This window comes from Myotis davidii, unplaced genomic scaffold (genome assembly GCF_000327345.1).
Source record: "Myotis davidii unplaced genomic scaffold, ASM32734v1 scaffold462, whole genome shotgun sequence".
Classification (NCBI taxonomy): Eukaryota; Metazoa; Chordata; class Mammalia; order Chiroptera; family Vespertilionidae; genus Myotis; species Myotis davidii.
The window spans coordinates 722,149-744,108 of record NW_006293237.1 but is presented as its reverse complement, the minus strand read 5'-3'; the positions used below and the strand labels follow the sequence as shown (position 1 = coordinate 744,108).

The 21,960-nt window shown below is 55.4% G+C and overlaps 1 protein-coding gene across 1 annotated transcript in view; it reads left to right on the top strand.

The window, feature by feature from the left end:
• ATP2B3 (ATPase, Ca++ transporting, plasma membrane 3) overlaps window positions 1-21,960 on the top strand; it is a 51,790-nt gene that overhangs the window by 14,409 nt on the left and 15,421 nt on the right. Inside the window, exons 11-19 of the mRNA XM_015566030.1 lie at window positions 3,093-3,327; window positions 9,015-9,194; window positions 9,368-9,455; window positions 10,341-10,447; window positions 11,028-11,219; window positions 13,338-13,551; window positions 15,489-15,700; window positions 17,628-17,735; window positions 19,722-19,904. Coding sequence (XP_015421516.1) covers window positions 3,093-3,327; window positions 9,015-9,194; window positions 9,368-9,455; window positions 10,341-10,447; window positions 11,028-11,219; window positions 13,338-13,551; window positions 15,489-15,700; window positions 17,628-17,735; window positions 19,722-19,904 — 1,519 coding nt within the window. The remainder of the gene's footprint in view (window positions 1-3,092; window positions 3,328-9,014; window positions 9,195-9,367; window positions 9,456-10,340; window positions 10,448-11,027; window positions 11,220-13,337; window positions 13,552-15,488; window positions 15,701-17,627; window positions 17,736-19,721; window positions 19,905-21,960) is intronic.

Here is a 21,960-nt window from a genome sequence, read left to right as displayed (position 1 = left end):
CCTTGGGCTGGGGGTGCCAGGGGCTGGGGGCCAGTGGAAACATACAAGCATGCTGGTATCACTATTGTGCTGAAATAGACGTACCATCCAATTGGCCATTTTCATCACTTTAGCAGGGTGGGGAACCTTTTTTCTGCCAAGGGCCATTTGGATATTTATAGCATCATTCGAGGGCTATACAGAAGTATCAACTTAAAAATTAGCCTGCATTGCCCGGCCAGCATGGCTCGGTGGTTGAGCGTCAACCCATGAACCAGGAGGTCATGGTTCGATTCCTGGTCAGGGCACATGCCCGGGGTGTGGGCTCCATCCCCAGTGTGGGGCGTGTAGGAGGCAGCCGATCAATGATTCTCTCTCATCATTGATGTTTCTCTCTCTCTCTCCCTCTCTCTTCCTCTCTGAAATGAATAAAAATATGTATTTTTTAAAAGAAAAAAATTAGCCTGCTATATTTGGTCAAACATTTAATTAACTCACCCCTAATGCCTTGGCAGGGCCAGACCAAATGATTTCATGAGCCTTTATGGCCCGCGGGCCAGATGTTCCCCACCCCTGCTTTAAAGTGTACAGTTTGGTGGCATTAAATGCATCCACAATGGTGAGCACCATTACCACTATCCAGTTGCAGACTATTGTCATCACCCCCATAGGAAACCCTGTGCTGTCACTCCCATCTCCCACCCCCCTTCCAGCCCCTGGCAACCACTAATCTCTCTGTCTCTATGGATTTGCCTATTCTGGGCATTTCATATGAATGGAATCCTACGACCTTTTGTGTTTGGCTTCTTTCACTGAAGTATAATGTTTTCAAGGTTCATCCACGTTATAGCATGGATCACTGCTCCGTTCCTTTTTAGGGCTGAATAATATTCCATTGCACGGATAGACTACATTTGGTTTGTCACTCATCCACCGACAGACACTTGTGCTGTCTCCACCTTTTGGCTACTGTGAATCATGCTGCTCTGAACATTGCTGTACAGTTTGGTTTGAACACGTGTTTTCACCTCTCTTGGGCATATCCCTAGGAGTGGAATTACTGGCTCACATGGTAATTCTGTGATTAGCTTCATGAAAAACCACCATAGTATTTTCCACAGCAGCTTCACCATTTTACATCCCACCAGCAATGCAGGAGGGTTCCATCTTCTCATGCTCACCAACTTGTGCTACTTTCTTCTTTGTCTTATTATTATTGTCAACCTAGGGATGTAAAGGGGGATCTCCTGATGGTTTTGATTAGTATTTCCCTAATGACTGGTGATGTTGGTGCCTTTTTTAAAAAAATACTTTTTTTTATTGACTTCAGAGAGGAAGTTCCTCTCTGTAAAAAATCCATAAAATATATTTTCTAAAAAATCAAGATGAGAGAGAATCATTGATCAGCTGCCTCCTGCACGCCCCCCACAGGGATTGAACCCACAACCCGGGCACATGCCCTGACCGGAATTGAACCGTGACCTCCTGGTTCATAGGTCGATGCTCAACCACTGAGCCACGCTGGTAGGGCAACTATAAAGCCATCTTCTAAGGCGAGACCTTATTGTGCCTCTGTGCACATAGCCAGCCTTCCAGAGCCTTCAGGATGTAGTCCTCATCAGGACATCCGGGGCTCCCAGCTCCCATAGGACAACCAAGAGCACCCCCACCGGCTGTGTCCTGACCTCTGCTGACCACTGCCCCATCCAAAATGCTCTCCCCAAAACTTTGCCCATGCACAGCCTCCCCAGTGTAGTTCAAAGGCCACCTCCTCCCTGAATTCATGCCCTCTAGGTCCTATTGAGTGTAGCAGCTGGATTTGGAGAAGTACAGTAGAGGGCTGTAGTTGGGCCTGGGCTGTGTGAACGTGAACTAGTTACTCCCCCACCTGGGGCCTCGGTTTCCCCTGTAGCATGGAGATAACAGGAATATTTACCTCCTGGGAGTGCTGTGAGAATTACATGAGTGAATCTGTGCCAGTTTTTGCTGTGATCATGGCTCCCCTGGGCCTCCTCAGCCAGCTTCTCTCCTTCACCCCTCCTCCAGCATGCCTGCCTCTGGGCCCTTGGCTCCTTTGCTCCTTCCTCTTCTACACCTGAATTCTGCCAGCTCTCCCCATCCTGGCCCTCTGAGAAGCTTCCAAGGTCACCGGAGCTTGTACCGAGGTTGCTGCCTTGTCATGGCCCGCTACCTGGCATTCAGTGTGGGCCAATGTGCCACACTCCTGTCCTAAAGCCATGGTGTCTGTGAGGGGCTGTGATGAGCCCTGCGCTCTGGCCTCCCACAGGTCTCCTAGCTTACATTCAGCCCCTGAGGCTGCCAGAACAAAGGACCATAAACCTGATGGGTTAACACAACAGAAATCTATTCTCTCCCAGTTCTAGAAGCCTGAAGTCTGAAACCAAGATGTGGCCAGGGCCACGCTCCCTTTCAAAGCCTCCAGAGAAGGGTCCTTTCGTGTGTCTCCCAGCTTCTGTTGTCACTGGCAGTCCTTGTCATTCCTTGGCTTGTAGACGCATCACTCCAGTCTCTGCCTCCATCATCACATCGTCTTGTCCCTGTGTGGGTCTCTATCTCTGTGTCTTCTGGTGTGTGTGTGTGTGTGTGTGTGTGTGTGTGTGTTTTAATCCTCACCCAAGGTGTGAGGGCTTTTTTTCCATTGATTTTTAGCGAGAGTGGAAGGAGAAAGAAAGAAAGGAGAGAGAAACATCGATGTGAGAGAGACACATCAATCGGTTGCCTCCCACATGTGCCAAGACCGGCCCAGGGGCTGGGGTTGAACTTGCAAACTGGAAATCGAACCCACAATCCTCCAGTTCACAGGCAAACACTCTAACAGTTGAGCCACACTGGCCAGGGTTTTTATTAGGACATCAGTCATTGCACTGAGGGCCTGCCCTAATCCAGTGTCACCTCAACTTTGCAACCAACCTATTTCCAAATCGGGTCCCATTCCAAGGTTCTGGGAAGAACATGAATTTGGGGGGACACACTATTCGGCCCCACACAAGCAGAGGGCCTCCCTCCTTGGAGAGGCCTCTGCTGAGTCAGATGGAGGCTCAGACTGACGCCCACCCAGACTCTCATCTCCCCTTGCTCTGTCCCTGCCGCAGGTGCACCAACATCTTAAACAGCAACGGGGAGCTGCGCGCCTTCCGCCCCAGGGACCGGGACGACATGGTGAAGAAGATCATTGAGCCGATGGCTTGTGATGGCCTCCGCACCATCTGCATCGCCTACCGGGACTTCTCTGCCTCCCAGGAGCCGGACTGGGAAAATGAGAACGAAGTTGTGGGCGACCTCACCTGCATAGCCATTGTGGGCATCGAGGACCCCGTGCGGCCTGAGGTAGACATGCTCTCCTCTGGGATAGGCCCAGGGCATCGGGATCGGGGGAGGGGCAGCCCTTCTTCCTGTCTGGTCCCAGGGTGTGGTCTTTGGACCTAAATGCAAGGAGAGAACCGCCTCTTTCTCCTGCCTTCCGGGCTGTCACACCCCTTCCTGCCAGAGTTGAAGGTAGAGCCAACTGGTCACCCCCAGGAGTCCAGAAAGGTGGGTGATGACAGAGCCTCAGGTCCTCCAGGGCCACAGCCACCACACCCTAGATCAGAGCCTCTACGGTGCACTTGACCTCTCACCCTGCTCCCGTCGGGGGCTCTGTCCTGCCCGCTAGAAGCCCCCCCCCTGCTTGGCCTCCATGCTTCTCTCAGGTTCTGCCTCCACCAGGTGAGAGAGGGTGGCAGCTAGAACTTCAACAGCCATGACACCCATAGGACTGATGGAGAGGGAAGAGACAGCACGACTCTGGGCTCTGATTGGGTGATGTGGGTGGATGGCACTGCCATCATGGGACTGGGAAGTCCGAGGGGACACAGGTGTGGGGGGCAAAGTGGGACAGTTCTAGATTGAGGGCTTGGTTGGGGACATGCCATGGAGATGTCAAGGGGGTAGGTGGCTGTAGGAGTACAGAGCTCAGAACAATGGTCCTAGCAGGAGACCATTACTGCTTATATGAGTGATGTCTCAGGGAGGGTGCGCAGCTGGAGCAGAGGCCTTCAAAGGAGGCTCAAAGGGAGGGGCCAGGCAGGGAGGGAAACTGCGAGGGCCATGTTGCCGAAGCAAGAGGACGGCTTAGCCTGGTCACCACAGAGGCAGGTTCTTTTTTTAAGCCACCAATACTTTTTAAAATATATTTTATTGATTTCAGAGAGGAAGGGAGAGGGAGAGAGAGATAGAAATATCAATGATGAGAGAGAACCATCCATCAGTTGCCTCCTGCAAGCCCCACACTGAGGATCGAGCCCATAACCTGGGCATGTGCCCTGACCAGGAATCAAACAGTGACCTCTTGGTTCATAGGTCGATGCTCACCCACTGAGCCACGCTGGCCGGGCCAAAGGCAGCTTCTTGACATTAGGAGTTCACTGGAGACCTTGACCTGAGTGGGTTCTGTGGGCTGGCGAGGCAGGGAGCCAGGACATGTAGACAACTTCCCTGAGAGCTTCCCTGAAGAGAAACAGGGCAGGAACTGGCCATGGTGGAGAGTGAGGGACCAATGGAGAGGTTAGCTGGTCCTTAAAGATGGGGGGATCTTCCAGGGAGTGGGAGCCTGCCTGGGCTGGCCTGGAGCGAGGTGCCCATGGCATCGGCAGCACACCAGGCCCCAGGGGGTGAGAGGCAGGGGGTGCAGGAAGGGACCCTCTCCCTCCTCCCAGGGCCTCTTCACCTCATGTCAGAAGCAGAGCCACTTGGATCTGCCGATTAGCCTGAACACATACAGTGGGGCCTTGACTTACGAGTTTAATTTCTTCCGAGACCGAGCTCGTTAAGGAGCTCATTAACTCAAATTACTCTGTCAACTCAATGCAAAAAATCGGCCGAGAGACAGCTGGTATCTCAAAAAACTCGTTAGTTGGGACACTCGTAAGTCAAGGCCCCACTGTACATGTGTACCAGCCGCCCTGGGGGCTGTCGAGATGAAGGAGAATTTTCGGGCTCTCCTTCGGGAGACAGGCACTTCCACACTCGGTCACAGTGCTTGCCACACCTAAACGCTGGCCACACATCATCAGCGACCAGGTGTCCCTGAATTCCGAGGAGGAAATGGACAGTGGCGGTGGGGAGGGGAGAGACTTCCAGTCAGAGGAACAGGCCTGGAGAAGGGAGCAGTGGGAGGAATCGCCTGGGTGCTCCTGAGGGAAGCAAGGCTACCACCAGGGACACAGGGGCCAGGCCTTTCCCTTTATTGGACCAGGGAGCAATTGAGGCCCAGCGTGGAGAAGGGCTGTGCCCACACAGCAAAGCTGAGTCATAAAGCCGTGTTGCCCTCACCTGGACCTAATGGCCTTCCCCTTCTTTTTTAATTAATTCATTTATTTTTTGTTAATCCTCAGCTGAGGATATTTTTCCATTGATTTTTAGCTGGAGTGGAAGGGAGGGAGAGAGACACAGAGAGAGAAACATCGATGTGAGAGACATCGATTGGTTGCCTCCCTGGACGAATCCTCCCCCGAGGATATTTTTTCCATTTTTGTTTTGTTTTGTTTTGTTTTGTTTTTAGAGAGAGAGTGGCAGAGAAAGGAAAAGACAGAAACATTGATGTGAGAGTTGCACATCAATTGGTTGCCTCCTACACGAGCCCCGACCCGGACCCAGGCCGGGGAGGAGCCTGCAACCAAAGTATGTGCCCTTGACGGGAATCCAACCAGGACCCTTCAGTCCTCAGGCCAACGCTCTATCCACTGAGCCAAATCAGCTAGGGCAGCCTTCCCCTTCTGAATGGAGCCATTTACACTCACACCTCTACCCCCAGTATGGCTGCAGCCCCCCAGCTGGAGTCCAGTGCTGCTCCCACAGCGATGGGTTTCCCCCCTAACTTCTGGGAGGTGCCTACAGTACAGTGGCAGCTCTAGACTTTTCCACCCAACTCTCTGGGGCTGTGTGATGCTGCCAGAGGCTGGAGCGCCTTTGAATGCATCACAGACCCAGGAAGATGACATCCCCTGGCTCCCAGGGCCCTGGCCAAGGCCATTTCCACACCATCGTAACCAGCCCACCCTCCCCTTCCTCCTCAGCCACTTGCCTGGATGAAGGGGTGTGAGCATGAAACAGCTCTTGGCCACACAGCACAAGGAGCTCTTCTGGCCTGGTTCCCTGGCCCCAGGAGCCCTAAGTTCTGGTAGAAATATTTGTTGATCAAACCGAAGCTGAGTCATAGATGTGAGGCTGGAGACCTTAGGTGTATTTGCAGATCTTCTGGTCTGAGTTGGCTTGTTGACAGAAGTGCCAATGAGTCTACCTTAGTGGGGGATGGGGGCAGATGGAGCTGCCCCGGGCGACTGCACATGGGTGGGGTGAGGCCGAGCCCTGCCCCTGCTCAGTATCCTTCTCAGAGTGGGATGTTATTATTGTGGTAATAATAGTAATAATTTTCATCTTAGAAAATCCGGAACCCGGGCACAAGTCCCTTGAAGGGTACAATGAAGGCCCAGCTGCAGCGGCTGCCAGCGATGGCTGCTTGTTTAAAATCCAGAAGCGGCCCTAGCCAGTTTGGCTCAGTGGATAGAGCGTTGGCCTGAGGACTGAAGGGTCCTGGGTTCAATTCCAGTCAAGGGCACGTACCTCCGTTACAGGCTCCATCCCTAGCCCTGGTCAGGCGCATGCGGGAGGCAACCAATCAATGTGTCTCTCTCACATCAATGTTCCTTTCTCTGTCTCTCCATGTCCCTTCCACTCTCCAAAAATCAATGGAAAAATATCTTTGGGTGAGGAATAACAACAACAACAAATCTAGAAGGAACCTGGGTGACAGGGTCCAGGGAAAGGGACAGGCTTGAGAGAGGCTGAGTGAGAGTCTGCACAGCAGATGGCACTGCCAAGGTCAGGCTTGGGAGGCCAGGCGACGGCCTGCAGAGACCAGCCAGCGGGGTAGGGGCCAAGGAGTGAGGCCAGGGCCCAGCGGAGTCCTGGTGCTGGTGCAGGCAGGAGGGTGGATGGGTCTCTGCTAAACCTTGGGGACCCAGATGACTGCAGCCAGAGGAGGACTGAGGTCTCAGCCCTTGGGAGGAGGTCACAGGGGGTCTGGAGGCAGGCTGTATTCATGGTGAGCGGGCTGGACCACAAGGAGGCAAGTGAGGAAGGACAGTGCCGGATGGAGAGGGTGCCCTAGGAGGGAGGGGTCTACCTCTGTGAGGAGCAAGGGAGCAAGGCTCATCATGGCCACTTGGTGGCAGCAGAGGGTGGCTTCCAGATGCTTCAGGGACTGGAGGGAACTCCCTAGAAGGGGAGTATCTCCCTGTAGCTCATCGTCCAGCACCCCAACAGCTGCAGAGAGCAGAAGGTCTCCCTGAGGCACATGACTAGGGGGGGCAAGCCCCCTTCCTGGTCACTGTTACAGCCTTAAAATGGGGCCCCTCTGACTGGGCTCCGGTCCCCCGCTCTTTCTCATACCCACTCTCCCTGGCTGAGATCATAGCCACTCCCCATGACCTCAGGGGCCACCAGCACATGGGGTGTCTCAAGGCCGTGTCCACCTGCCCCCCATGTGGCCCCACCTGCTGGCCACCGCCCCTGGGGTCTCCCAGCTGTGCTGTCGCATCCTTACCACCTGATGGCCCAGCTCACCCTCCTGTCCCTGGGCTCCCAGGCCTGGCTGCTCTCTCTCCTCCGGCCCAGCCTGTTCTCATAGCCTCTGTCTCGGCTGGGAGCACTGAGCACCCATCAGGTGGGTGTGTTGGGTCCATTGAACAGAGCAGGGAGCCAGGTCCCCAGGCTGCACCCTTGCTGGCCTGCATCCGGGCATCTCACAGGCTGACTAGGCCTAACTTCCTTATCCAATTTCCTGAGCCCTGAGCCCGCTGCTCGGAGCTTCCTGTAGCCTCTGGGCTCGGGAGCCCCCTCCACATTGGGTTTGGGAGCAGAAGCACCTCCACTCTCTGGGAGGACCTCCTAGCTGGTCTCGACTCCCTTCAGCCCTTTGTGCACTTAGCACTGAGGCGATCTCTTTCTTCCCTCTTTTCCAGAATCTAGTTTTATATATATTTAAATATATTTGTATTGATTTCAGAGAGGAATGAAGAGGGAGAGAGAGATAGAAACATCAATGATGACAGAAAATCATTGATTGGCTGCCCTTTGCATGCCCCACCCTGGGGATCAAGCCCCCAGCCCAGGCATGTGCCCTGACTGGGAGTTGAACCATGACCTCCTGGTTCATAGGTCCACGCTCAACCACTGAGCCATGCCGGCCAGGCTAGTATTATATTTTGAAAATAGAAATGTATGCTTCGTAACCAAGCAATGTTTCATTTCTTCTAATGAGTAGTAAAACCTGCAATTCTAAATGTTTTAGGTTTCCTTTGTTTAAAGAAAAAAAAAGTGGAGGGAGACAAGTGAGATAGTTGCCCAGAGTGTGGCCACCAGTCAGATGACAGCCTGGAGCCTGCCCTAAGTCAGGCCCAAAGAGTCAGGCCCGCAGTGGGCCCTGCTGTCTGGCAGGGTGGCTGGGGGACAGAGGTTCCTTTCTCACTCTTCCAGAGCTAACTGACAGCCACCATGCCAGCTCGCCTGGTCACCAGGGCTGATCCCAGCTCAGCAGCTCTGGGTCCCTATATGTGGCAATGGAAAATGTGGCTGACGGAGCTGGCATGCTTCTATAGTTGCCTTTCCATCCACAGCTCAGGCAGTGACCCAGGACAGAGCTTCCAGTAGCTTCTCCCAGCCTTGCTTGTGGTGTCAGGGCGTAGATCAGATGTGTGGCCGGTCCCAGAAGCCGAGCACAGTAAAGGAGGCACGTAGAGGGGGATGCGGGCTGAAGGACGGAGGGAGGCGCCCTGCCCACTACGGGCTCGGCTGATGGCAGTGGTAGAATATACAAGCCATTCGCCCTGATTTCTCTAGGCCTCCCCCTCTGCAGAAGTCCTTGCTCAGGACCACAGGGGTGGGGGCAGGGGGTGCTGCAGATCTGGGTGCAGGAAAGCCTGGACACAGCAGTGTCTTGCCTTGATGGCCCTGCCCACGTCAATCGTCATTTCCAGGTCCCTGAAGCTATCCGCAAATGCCAGCGTGCTGGCATCACAGTCCGCATGGTGACTGGGGACAACATCAACACAGCCCGGGCCATTGCAGCCAAGTGCGGCATCATCCAGCCCGGGGAGGACTTCCTGTGCCTGGAGGGGAAGGAGTTCAACCGGAGGATCCGCAATGAGAAAGGCGAGGTATTTCCCAGCCCATTTGCCCTTCCACAGGGGGCTGCATGGTTGGCTCAGCTCGGCTCCGTCCAGGGTTCTGGCCACTTCTCCACCCTCCTCCATCCCACCCTCCTCCACTGCCTCTGCTCAGCTCTGCCTGCCCCCAGGCTCTGCAGAGGCTGTGTGCTTCCCCCTCCCAGATCGAACAAGAGCGTCTGGACAAGGTGTGGCCCAAACTGAGGGTCCTCGCCCGATCGTCTCCCACAGACAAGCACACTCTGGTCAAAGGTAATGGCGCGAGCGAGCTCTCACTCACCCCTGCCCCTGCCCCTGCCATGCCCCTGCCCGGAGTGGCATGATGCTGGCTGGGTGTGGCTGTCACCCCTGCATGCTTTCTGCTCCCAGACATCCAAAGCCAAGCTCCCAAACGGGTCTCCACGGCCTGCCTAAGACGTGGGGTCTTCGGCTCTGGACCCGTTGCGGTTGGAGAGTTGGCTTGTGTCTCTGAGCAAGTCACTGGCCCTCCCTGAACCTCAGCTTACTTGTTGGGAAAACAATGGAGGCCCCTCAGAGGGCTGACATAACAGAGCTCAATCCTCCATTTCTCTGGGCTAACATCGTGAATGGAAGATGCCAGCTGAGCCTAGCCTCTGGTAACAGATGGGGAAACTGAGGCCCTGGAGAGGGAGACATTTATCCAAGTCACACGGTGCTGGGCTCCTTCCTTCTTTAAAAAAAATATTTTTTTATTGACTTCAGAGGAAGGGAGAGGGAGAAACATCAATGATGAGAGAGAACCACTGATCGGCTGCCTTCTGCACACCCCACACTGGGGATCGAGCTCACAACCCCAGGCATGTGCCCTGACCGGGAATTGAACCATGACCTCCTGGTTCACAGGTCGATACTCAACCACTGAGCCACGCTGGCTGAGCTGGGCTCCTGCCTTCTACCAAATCACAACACCCTGCATCATCTCACTAGGGGATGGACCTGGGCGGGAGGAGGGGGCGGGCTTCTAGTCAAGGCACAGAGACTTGAGCACCGAGGCTTTGGGGTGGGAGGCACAGTCAAAATCCCAGAGGGTTCCCAGAATCAACTGTCCCCCTTCCCGCCCCCCCACCCCCACTCCCCACTGCCCCGGGATGGTCACACAGCCACGCTGTGTTTCAGGGATCATTGACAGCACCACCGGTGAGCAGCGGCAGGTGGTGGCCGTGACTGGGGATGGCACCAATGATGGGCCAGCGCTCAAGAAGGCAGACGTGGGCTTCGCCATGGTAAGCCACCCGATGCCCGCCCGGCTCACCATGCCTGGCAGGGCTTGTGTCTCTAGGACATCAGCTCTATGCAGGAACCTGGGAGTGAGTGGTAAGGCAAGTTGGGGAATACCTGGATTTCCTTCTCGCTCATCATGGCCACTTGGTTTTGTTTTTAATCCTCACTTGAGGATATTTTTCCATTGATTTTTAGAGAAAGTGGAAGAGAGGGAGAGACAGAGAGAAACATCTATGTGAGAGAAACACATCGATTGGTTGCCTCTTGCACAAGCCCCGACCAGGGCCCGGGCTGGGGAGGAGCCTGCAACTGAGGTACGTGCCCTTGACTGGAATCAAACCCGGGACTCCTCAGTCCGCAGGCCAACACTCTATCCACTGAGCCAAACCAGCCAGGGCCACCCTCTTTATGAGCAAAGCTGCGAGACAAGCTGTGGTACAAGGACATGTTGGATGAAATGAGAGCTGTCCCCAGTTGGAAACTCTGTGAGGGAACTGCAGGGAGTCAGCCAGGTGGGCTGGGTGATCAAAGGGCGGTGGGGAATGGGCTAATGGACACTGTGTGCGTGTGTGCGCTCCCCAGGGCATCGCAGGGACTGACGTGGCCAAGGAGGCCTCAGACATCATCCTGACTGATGACAACTTCACCAGCATCGTCAAGGCGGTCATGTGGGGCCGCAATGTCTACGACAGCATCTCCAAGTTCCTGCAATTCCAGTTGACGGTCAACGTGGTGGCTGTGATTGTGGCCTTCACGGGCGCCTGCATTACTCAGGTGGGCACTGCTGACCGCCTTGCCCAAGGAGGACCCTGGGATCTCCTTCCCACAGCCCCTGGGGTCTGTAGGAGGAAGCCGGTTTCCAAGACCCCGCCTGCCCTGTACATCTGGACCCCAGTGCGGAGAGCAAGCCCAGGGACCCTGCTGGCAGGCATGTGCAGGCGAAGAGCTCCCACCTGAGGCCCCCAGGTTGGGAGAGCCAGGTGTTTCCTTTGCTGATTTTTTTTTTTACTGAGATAAAATTCACATACCAAAAAAGTTCCCCATTTGAGAGCGTGCAATGCAGTGGCACTTAGTATATTTACAGTGCTGTGCAATTATCATCTCTATCTCTTTCCAGAATCTTTCCATCAGCCCAAAAGGAAACCCCGTACCCCTTAGCAAGCACTCCCCATCCCCCCTCCCCCAGCCTCTGGTACCCACCAATCTACTTCCTATCTCTATAGACTTCTCTATTTATTCTGGACATTTCGTATAAATGCAATCAAACAATGCAGTTGTTTGTGTCTGGCTCCTTTCGCTTAACGCAATGTTTTCAAGGTCCAACTGTGTTATATGGATCCAGACTTCATGCCTTTTGGTGGCGGAATAATGTTCCATTGTATGGCTGCAGTGAGTCGTGCGCCCATCCCTCCGTCCATGGGCACTTGGGTTGTTTGCACCTCTGAATAACGCCGCTGTGCACATGCATGAATGCGGCTTTATGTGGACTGGGGACTGGCGTTTTCAGTTCTGCTGGGTCTAGACCTACAAGTGGAAGTGCAGGGGCCCTGGGAACTTATATTTAACCTTTGAAGGAGCCTCTTCACCTTTATCAATAGTCCACTTCTTTCCATTAGTGAGTCTCCAGAACTGGTCACACTTTCAGAGGTTTTGTGTTTGTTTGTTTTTAATATATACGTTTATTGATTTCAGAGAGGAAGGGAGGAGAGAGAGAGAAACATCAATGATGAGAGAGAGAGAGAGAGAGAGAGAGATTAAAAATGACAGAGACACATCAATTGGCTGCCTCCTACATGCACCCTGACTGGGGCTGGGGAACCTGCAACCAAGGTACATGCCCTTGACCAGGAATCAAACCTGCGACCCTTCAGTCTGCAGTCTGACCCTCTAACCACTGAGCCAAACCAGCCAGGACCAGAGGTTTTTTTACTGAGATAAAATTCACATAACAAACTGCACTGTAATCACCATTTTAACCATTTAAAAGTGTACAATTCCGTGGTTGTTAGTGCATTCACAATGTCGTGCAATCATCACCACTGTCTCATTCCAGAGCGTTTTCATCACCCTGTGCCTGCTAAGCAACCACACCCTCACTCCCCTTCCTCAGCCCCAGGCACCCATTCATCTGCTTTTCATCTGCTTTCTGTCTCTTCGGATCTGTCAGTTTGGGAAGTTTCATGAGAACACAATCATACAGTATGTGGTTCTTGGTGTCTAGCTTCTGTGGGTCTTATTTTTAACCAACAACTCAGAGATGAGGAGGAGAAGGAAGGCCCGTGCAGAGTTTCTGCCTCTTCCTGCTCCTTGGGTGTGGAGGACCGGGAGGCCACCATTAGTCAGGCTCTTTCACAGGCTGGGGCAACTGCCAGCCTCTTGCTAATAATTTGGGCCACACCTTCTAGATCACTGCCACCAGGTAAGAAGAGGAGACTGGCAACATTTTAAGAGCAGGAATCAGCCCAGTGAAAACTCTCAACTAATCTTAGAAAACATAGGGATGGAGCTCAGCCAACATGGTTCAGTGTTCGAGCGTTGACCTACGAACTGGGAGGTCACGGTTCGATTCCCCATAAGGGCACATGCCCAGATTGTGGCCTCGATCTCCGGTGTGAGGCGAGCAGGAGGCAGCCGATCAATGATGCTCTCTCATCATTTATGTTTCTCTCTCTCTCCCTCTCCCTTCCTCTCTGAAGTCAATAAAAAATATATGTTTTTTAAAAAGGGAAACACAGGAATGGAGATGTCATGTTTTATAGGAAGGTCGAATTTGTTGCACTTTTGCTCGAATGAAATTCCAGTGATATTGCCCCTGAGCTCAGTTTCTTCCCAGGAGCTGTGGGCCTGTAGGGTTTCCAGCACCACATTGGGGTGACTGCCTCCTCTCCACAGGACTCTCCTCTCAAAGCCGTGCAGATGTTGTGGGTGAACTTGATTATGGACACATTTGCCTCTCTGGCCCTGGCGACAGAGCCGCCCACCGAGTCGCTGTTGCTGCGGAAGCCATATGGCCGGGACAAGCCCCTGATCTCCCGAACCATGATGAAGAACATTCTGGGCCATGCGGTCTACCAGCTCACCATCATCTTCACGCTGCTGTTTGTGGGTAGGTTGGCCCTGGGCACACTGTGCTGCTACTGGATCTTTGGGCTCCCGCCCTGTCTGGGGGTGGAAGGCACAAATGAGCACCTGGGGACCCGATTTCCGGTGAGGACCCAACCCTTGGCCCTCACCTCCCTGCTGCCCCTCTCTGCGTATGCCCCACCCAGGTGTCACAGGCCCCTGAGCCGCTGAGAAACTGTCCAGTGCTCCATAGAGCAGGTGGCATGTCTCAACATACACCCAGACCAGGTCACTCACCCATCTGTCCACTCACCCCATGACTGTTTACTTCTCCAGGAGACAATGACCAGAGTGCTTTCCCGGAAGTTGTGAGAGAAGGAGGACCAGGAGAGAAAGGGGAGAAGAAGAGGGAGAGGGGAAGGGAGGAGGGGGTAGGAAAAGGAAAGGGGGATAGAAGAGGGGACGCAAAGAAGGGAGGCTGGAGGGGAGAGAAGGGGGGATGGAGAAGAGGAAGGGAGAAGAGGGGAAGAAGGAGGAAGGAGAAAAAGGGTAGGGAGGAGGAGGGAGAGCAGAAGGGGGAGTGAAGGGGGAAGGAGAGGAGGGAGAAGGGTAAAAGAGAAGGAGGAGAGGAGTGGGGAGGAGGGAGTCAGAAAGCACGAAGGGGGCAAGGGCAGGGGAGGGGAGAGAGGCAGAGACAGGAGTGTGGACAGTAGAGGGAAGAACTGATGGGGAGAGGCTGGGCAGAGGGTGCTCAGGGCAACAATCACAGGGCCCCCAGCCATTGGCTCTGCCTGCAGCCCAGACATGGGCTGCTCCTGGGAAGCCTGGTGCCAGTGCCTGCTGTCCAGTCCACCTCTGAGTTTCTTCTGTGTTGGGTAGGCTCTGTGGAGCAGGCTCATTATTATTATTTTTAATCCTCACCGGAGGATATTTTCCCATTGATTTTTAGAAAGAGTGGAAGGGAATGGGGAGAGACAGAGAGAGAAACTTCCATGTGAGAGACACCCATTGATTGGTTGCCTCACGCATGCGCCCTGACCAGGACCTGGGATTGAGCCAGCAACAGAGGTACGTGCCCTTGACCAGAATTGAATCCATGACCCTTCAGTCCGCAGGCCATCGCACTAATCACTGAGCCAAACCGGCTAGGGCAAATTCCTTTCATTATATCGGGGTGGGTTTGCTGATTTGTGTGTATGTGGCCTCTCTCCCTTATGTTGGGGTGCTCCCCATGTATCTGCAACCCTGGACTGTGGGTGGCCTGGGTCCCCATCACAGCACTCCAGCACCTGGTGCAGTGAGGTTTTCAGCGCATATTCCTCGGAGCAGAATCACAGCTCAATGTGCAGGAGTCACAGTGAGGGCCCCCAAATGTCAGTATCTGGGGACCATCTGTGGAGCTTTTCTATGATTTCTTGGGAGCAGAAGCCCTGTGGCCTGCCCGAGGGCCTAGCCCGGCTGCCTTGTCCTAGGGCAGGGCAGGGTGGAGGAGGGCTGGGCTGCCCTCTACCCTGCAGCCCCCGAGTCCTTCCCAGCCCACCCCCAACTCAACCCAGCAGGCAAATGAGAAAAGATGTGCCAGAGCTCTGTCTTAGTTTCTTTGTTTTCCTTTTTAAAAATATATTTTTATTGATCCCAGAGAAAGGAAGGGAGAGAGAGAGATAGAAACATCAATGACGAGAGAGTCATTGATTGGCTGCCTCCTGCATGCCCACACTGGGCATCGAGCCCACAATCCAGGCATGTGCCCTGACCCGGAACTGAACCGTGACCTCCTGGTTCATAGGTCCATGCTCAACCACTGAGCCATGCCAGCCCAGCCTGTCTTAATTTCTTCATTTCTGCCCTCGGGTTTCAGGTTTTGGTGCCAGTCCCTCACCCCCGCCCAGGTCCTGCCGCTGATCTTGGGTGTCTCGCCAAGGGGTTAGGGCTGTGCCTGGCTCAGGGCCCTGCTCCCCTCACGTGGCCCTTGGCTTACAGGGGAGCTTTTCTTCGACATCGACAGCGGGAGGAACGCACCCCTGCACTCGCCGCCCTCGGAGCACTACACCATCATCTTTAACACCTTCGTCATGATGCAGCTCTTCAACGAGATCAATGCCCGCAAGATCCATGGCGAGCGCAACGTCTTCCATGGCATCTTTGGCAATCCCATCTTCTGCACCATCGTCCTGGGCACCTTCGCCATTCAGGTAGGGGGAAGGGCCCACTCTTGGGAGAGGCGGGGAGCATGTCCCCTTGCTACCGGCCTCTCTACTATTTTTTAATATTTTTATTAATATCAGAGAGGAAAGGAGAGGGAGAGATAGAAACATCAATGATGAGAGAGAATCATTGATTGGCTGCCTCCTGCACGCCCCACACTGGGATCAAGCCCGCAACCTGGGCATGTGCCCTGACTGGGAATCAATTCGTGACCTCCTGGTTCATAGGTCAATGCTCAACCACTGAGCCACACCGGCCAGGCTGGCCTCTTTTTTCCTTTCTTTTTAATCCTTACCTGATGATATTTTTCCATTGATTGTTAGAGAGAGTGGATGAGAGAGGGAAAGACAGAGAGAGAAACATCGATGTGAGAGAAACACATCGATTGGTTGTCTCCTGTATGTGCCCTGACCAGGGTCCGGGTCAGGGAGGAGCCTGCAACCACGATACATGCCCTTGACTGGAAGGTGCCTTTGACCAGAATTGAACCCAGGACCCTTTGGTCCACAGGCAGACTCTCTATCCACTGAGCCAAACCGGCCAGGGTTGGCCTGGCTTCTTTAGAATAAAAACAGGCCTCATCCTGGGTCCACCTGCTGGATCCAGAGGGGCCCAGGGACCTCCTCAGACCTGACCTTCTCACAGGTCCCACTGGGTCAGCCATGGCCATTTCTAACAGCCGTTCCCCTTGTGCTGACACACAGGCCTCTGCCTGCCACAGGCTGGCCAGTCCGCTTCCCAGGAGGGCTGAGCATTTGAACAGAGGGTACATTCATAAAGCATGTGACATAGTGAGGCCCACAGGCCAGAATACTTGTTCCTCACAGTTCTCGAAGGAGGGGTCTGCCCCACTATGGGGGGCCACCAGGGCCAGTCAGGAGGCTGAGGGAGAGGGGGGCGACAGAGGAAAGGGAGGGGGGCAGGAAGAGATTAACCAAAGAACTTATATGCATATATGCATTGTCTATGGACAACAGGGTGGTGAAGGCCTGGGGCTGGACAAAAACCGGGTGGAGGGGGGCAATAGGGAGGAAGAGGAGACATCCGTAATACTCGCAACAATAAAGGTTAAAAAAATTTTTTTTAAGAAAGAGGAGCTGTGAGGTGAGGTGAGTAGGCTGAGGACGGGCTAGTGCCAGTGATTTCAGGGTTGCAGGGGAGGGCTGGGCTGTCCCTGGTTGTCTGGAACCTGGCTCTGGGTGAATGGGGCGGAGGACAGTGGCCTGAAGTGTGAGCCAGTTGGTCTGTATTTTAAAAGCTCGCCACTAGGTGGAGACTTTCTCTCAAGGAGAAGGCAATGAGGGAACAGGAGGCCTGGCGAGGTGACGCTGGTGTGCCCAGGGCTGTCCAGAACAAAGCGTGTCCAGCGTATGCACGCAGCGTAAATGTTAACCCCTAGAGTGCCGGGGAGCGCTATCCCGCTCCTCCTGTCTTTCGCCAAAAGTGCCGGGAGCGCTATCGCGCTCCTCCTGCAGTGTCACTATTAGATGCTGGTAGTTCACTCTTTATTGACAGATGGCACCTAAGTGCAGATTACTTATGATGCCGAATGTTTGTAGTTCTGAAATTGACCACTGGCATTTATCTGCCTAATTTTTTACAGGTACGACCATTTTATGAAGTTTTTTCCCCCTAAACTGCTGTAAAATCAGCAAAAATGCTTTGGCAATTTTAGCATAGTTCCTAGGATATTGGCTGGCACTCAAAGGGTTAAAGAATCAAATATACCGAAGCTGGAAATGCGGTTCGTCCGCTGAGCCCACCTGCCCGGGGAAAGCAGCAACCTCTCTGAGCCTCTGAGCAGGGCGGGGCCGCCCGCAGGGCAGGATGGGATGGACCGCGAGTACTAGAGGAAGAGGGTGGTATGAATAGGTGTGCCGGCTGGACCCGCCTCCCTCCCACCCTCTCCTGCAGATTGTCATCGTCCAGTTTGGTGGAAAGCCCTTCAGCTGCTCCCCGCTGTCCACGGAGCAGTGGCTCTGGTGCCTGTTTGTTGGTATTGGGGAGCTGGTCTGGGGGCAGGTGAGTCTCTGTTTTATCAGCTTCCCTAGTCCCACCTCCTTCCCCCATCTCGTTGGCTTTCCTAGTCCCGCCCTCTTCCCCCATCTCATTGGCTTTCCTAGTCCCGCCCTCTTCACCCTGTCTCATCAGCTTCCCTAATCCCGCCCCCTCCCCCCATCTCATTGGCTTTCCTAGTCCCGCCCCCTTCCCCCTGTCTTATCAGCTTTCCCAGTCTCGCCCCCATCGCATCTGCTCTGCAACAGTCCTGGTGATGGGCACAAGGCCAGGGAATGGTGGGCAGCTCAGGGACCCCTGCCCCTGCTCCTTGCTCCAGAGCCTCGGAGCCCAAGCCTGGGAAAGCATGTGGCATATTCAGGTTGGCGGCACCACACACCGGGTCTCAGACGTGGGACATGCCATGACTCAGGTGGCAAGGCCACAAGCAACAGTGTCAGCAGAAAGAAGGTAAAGGGCCATGGCGGGAATGTCACAGGGCCTTGGCAAAACCACCCATCACTCCCCTTTTCATGCTAGGACCTGGGAATCATCCCTTAACACTGGGTGCCTTGGGAAATCCCCACCTATCTGCAAACAACATCCTGCTAAATCCTCCACGGGCAAGAGAAAATGTGAGGGAAATGAGGAAATACTTTGAGCTGATGGAAAGTGAAACCCCGACACCTCAAGCTCTGTGGTTGCAGTCAAAGCCGTGTGTGTGTGTGTGTGTGTGTGTGTGTGTGTGTGTGTGTTTGGGGAGGTGTCACAGTACCTGAGGATTAAGTCAGGAAGAAAGGGAGGGGCCGCCCAGGCCTCTGAAAGCGTTTCTCGGAATCTAGAACACTGCGTAGGATGCTGAGCCCAGGATCCACTCTGTCCTGTGTGTTACTCACCTCAGTCCACCACAACACATACCGCAGACTGGGTGGCTTAGACAGCGTAGGTTATTCTCCAATAGCAATAGGGCCTGGAAGTCCAAGATCAAGTCTACATAGGGCGGGTGCAGGAGAGACCGGGCGCAGCTTCCAGGCCCCGGCACTGATGTGCCAACATGCGCGGGCGCTGCCACCAGGAGAGCATCCCTGGCCGCGGTGGGCAGGGACTTTCCTGGGAGTGGGTCCTGAGGCCTGGGGCGCCCACGTGGCTGGCCTCGGTCTGTCTCCAGCCCCTGGAGGCCAAGGTCGTATGTTGGGCCCCACCCCCTCAGAAAGCACTGTCAGGATAAACTCCCTGCAGAGCGCTCGCCCAGGCAAACCAAGGTCTCCTCCTCAGGCAGCGCTGCCACGTACCTAGAGGTCAGGTACCTAGAGGTCCCTCCCAGGAGCTGAGGGCTAAGGACAGAGTTCCATCTGGTAAAGCAGATCCCTTAGTTCACACACTATGTGAGAAGGTTGCACCAGCTGCTCCTGTGGCCCTCTGCTTGGCTGGGGGACGACAAGGAGGAGCCATAGGCATGCACACCAGCTTCGCCAGGGCCAGCTCTGGGTCTGCTCTCTCTTTTAAAAAAAAAAAAAAATTGTATTGATTTCAGAGAGGAAGAGAGAGGGAGAGAGAGATTCTCTCAGTGATGAGAGAGAATCACTCATCAGCTGCTTCCCGCACGCCCCACACTGGGGATCGAGCCGGCAACCCGGACATGTGCCCTGACTGGGAATCGAACCGTGACCTCCTGGTTCAAAGGTCGATGCTCAACCACTGAGCCACACCGGCCAGGCTGGATCTGCTTTCTTTGATGAACGGGAAACCAAGCCCCTCAGAGGAAAGAGGCTGGCTCTCCCTCTGGAGTATGGAGTTGGCACCAGGCACAAGTGGCCCAGGCATGAAGCCTCAGGGACCAGGAAGGGATGTCCAGTCCTGGGTGTGGGGATACACGGACACCTGCCTCAGCCATTGTCAGAGGGCGCTGGGCAGCCTGGGTCCCTTCTGGGCCCCGCAGAGCTCTCGCCCTGAAAACCGCGGCCCTGCTCTGATGGCCACCCCTGCCTGCTGTCCCTCGCCTCTGGCCCCCAGGTCATCGCCACGATTCCCACCAGCCAGCTCAAGTGCCTGAAGGAGGCGGGGCACGGGCCTGGGAAGGACGAGATGACTGATGAGGAGCTGGCCGAGGGGGAGGAAGAAATTGACCACGCTGAGCGGGAGCTCCGCAGAGGCCAGATCCTCTGGTTCCGGGGCCTCAACCGGATCCAGACGCAGGTAAGCTGCCACGCGCTAGGCCACTCGGCTTTTCTGCTTCCGGAGGGTGGCAAGCAAGCAACAGGCAGCGAATGGGCGTGTTGAGCAGGGAACTGACAGGCAAAACCTTGGGTCTCGCGGCCACGATCAATGCGGGCAGTGGCTAGTGTCCCTATGCCATCCACACACATACCCTCTGGCAGTTGTGGCACTGAGGTGGCCCGCCGCCTCCCTCAAAGCCCAGCTGTCCTTCCCGTAGTGGGGACAGGTGTCAGCTGCAGGTGTGTGCTGTGACCAGTCGCTGTGTCTCTGGGGGCTCTGAGGAGCTGCTGGGCTCGCTGTATGTGGCGGGAACTGCCCCCAGGTCACAGGGAAGGGACATTCCGGGGATGACCCAGATGCCATTTCAAGTAGCCCTTGGCGAGCTCACCGTTCACTGGGTTCTGTTGGGGATTCCGTGGAACGATGTCGTTTGGGACATGGACTCCGGCCACCAAGTTGGTCCTTTCTGGTCACCCCACCCTACAAATATCAGGGCTGCTGTCCTCTATCAAGTCCCACAGCCACAACTGCCCAGCCGCGAGCCCTGGCCAAGGTTTCACAAGAGCCCGCCCACCAGAGCCCACCCCGCTCTCTGCCCCCAGCTCTTCCCAGCCAGCCTTCTTGCCAGAATGTTCCATACTCGCTGTCTCTCCATGGTTTTCCCATGCGCTCACTTGTGATCCCATCGCAGCCTAGCCTCTGCCCTCAGCGTCCCAGAGGCTCGCGTCAAGGTCTACAAGGCATCCTCCCGGCTCTCGGGGTCAGGCTGTCCCTCCTTCCTTCCTGCTTCGAAGCTTCTTCCCAGCGCCCTTCTGGAAGTGCCGTCATCCCTGCTGTCCCTGGCAGCTTGCTGTCCCCTCTCCACCTCGCTCTCTGCTCCCGCCTGCCACCCCCGCCTCCCGCTGAGACATCGGTCCACCCTGCTGTGGCCCTCGTGTGTTGAAAATCCCCCGGACCCGGGTGCGTCGGACACGATAGGGAAGGAAGGAGGAGCGGGTGAGAGCTGCCCCATGTGCGGATCAGGGATCCTGCCTGACCCTCCGCCCTCCGCCCCCTCCAGTCACCCGCAGCCCCGTTCATTCATTCAGCTCCATCCAGCCCCCGCCGACCTGCCCCACTAGGCCCCACAGACAGATGCTGGTCTCCACAGACACATGCTGGTCTCACTCACCACCACCTCCTCCGTCCAGCCTAGAACCGCGGAGCGCCGCGCCCTCATCAAGATGCCTCCCAGCACCCACCCTGGGTTCAGCCACCAGCTCACCTCCCAGCCCCAGCTCACCTCCTCCCAGCCCCCCAGCTCCTGACCTGTGACTCCAGAGCCCCAGGGACATCTCAGAGCCTCTTCTTGTCTCCCCGCACACCCGGGGCCTCGGCATGGTTCATCGGCTCAGCGCGGCCTCCTCGAATGCAAGTCCCCAGTCCTGCTGCCACCCGGGCCCCTCACAACACAGCGTCGGCTCAGCATAGCCATTTCCCGCCCCTCCTGGGCTTCCTGCTCCCCCCACCTCCAGCCCAGGACCCCCAGCCCACTGCCTCTGACCTGGCTCCAATTGCTTCTCCTCCTGGGGTCCCACCAGAAGGAAGGGTCCCGGACTGCTCGGCCCTTCTCCAGAGTCTGTTTAGGCAACTTGGACCCCTTGGCCTGGGGCAGAACCTGAGACACATCTCTCCATGTCTGCCCGCCAGCCCAGCACACATCGCCACAGGCTGGTCCCAAAGACTCTTCCACGCAGTGTGCCCAAAGCCCCAGGCCCAGTGCTACCTCCTGGTGCACACAGCTCGGCAGCTGCTCCGCACAGCGCCTGGGGGGTCATGGGGCTCCGCCTCAGGCACCCCTCCTCTCTTCCCCAGGCTCCAGCCTCAACTGTGGCCACGAGCTCCCAGCCTCTTGCCGGCTCCACCAGCCCTTGCTCAGCTCGGCCCCTCCAGCGCCACTCTCCACACCTTCACTCGTGTAGCCTCTTCCCCTTGTCCTAAGGGTGAAGTCCAGGGTCCAGACAGTGGCCTTGGAGCCCCTGCCTCTTGGTGTCAC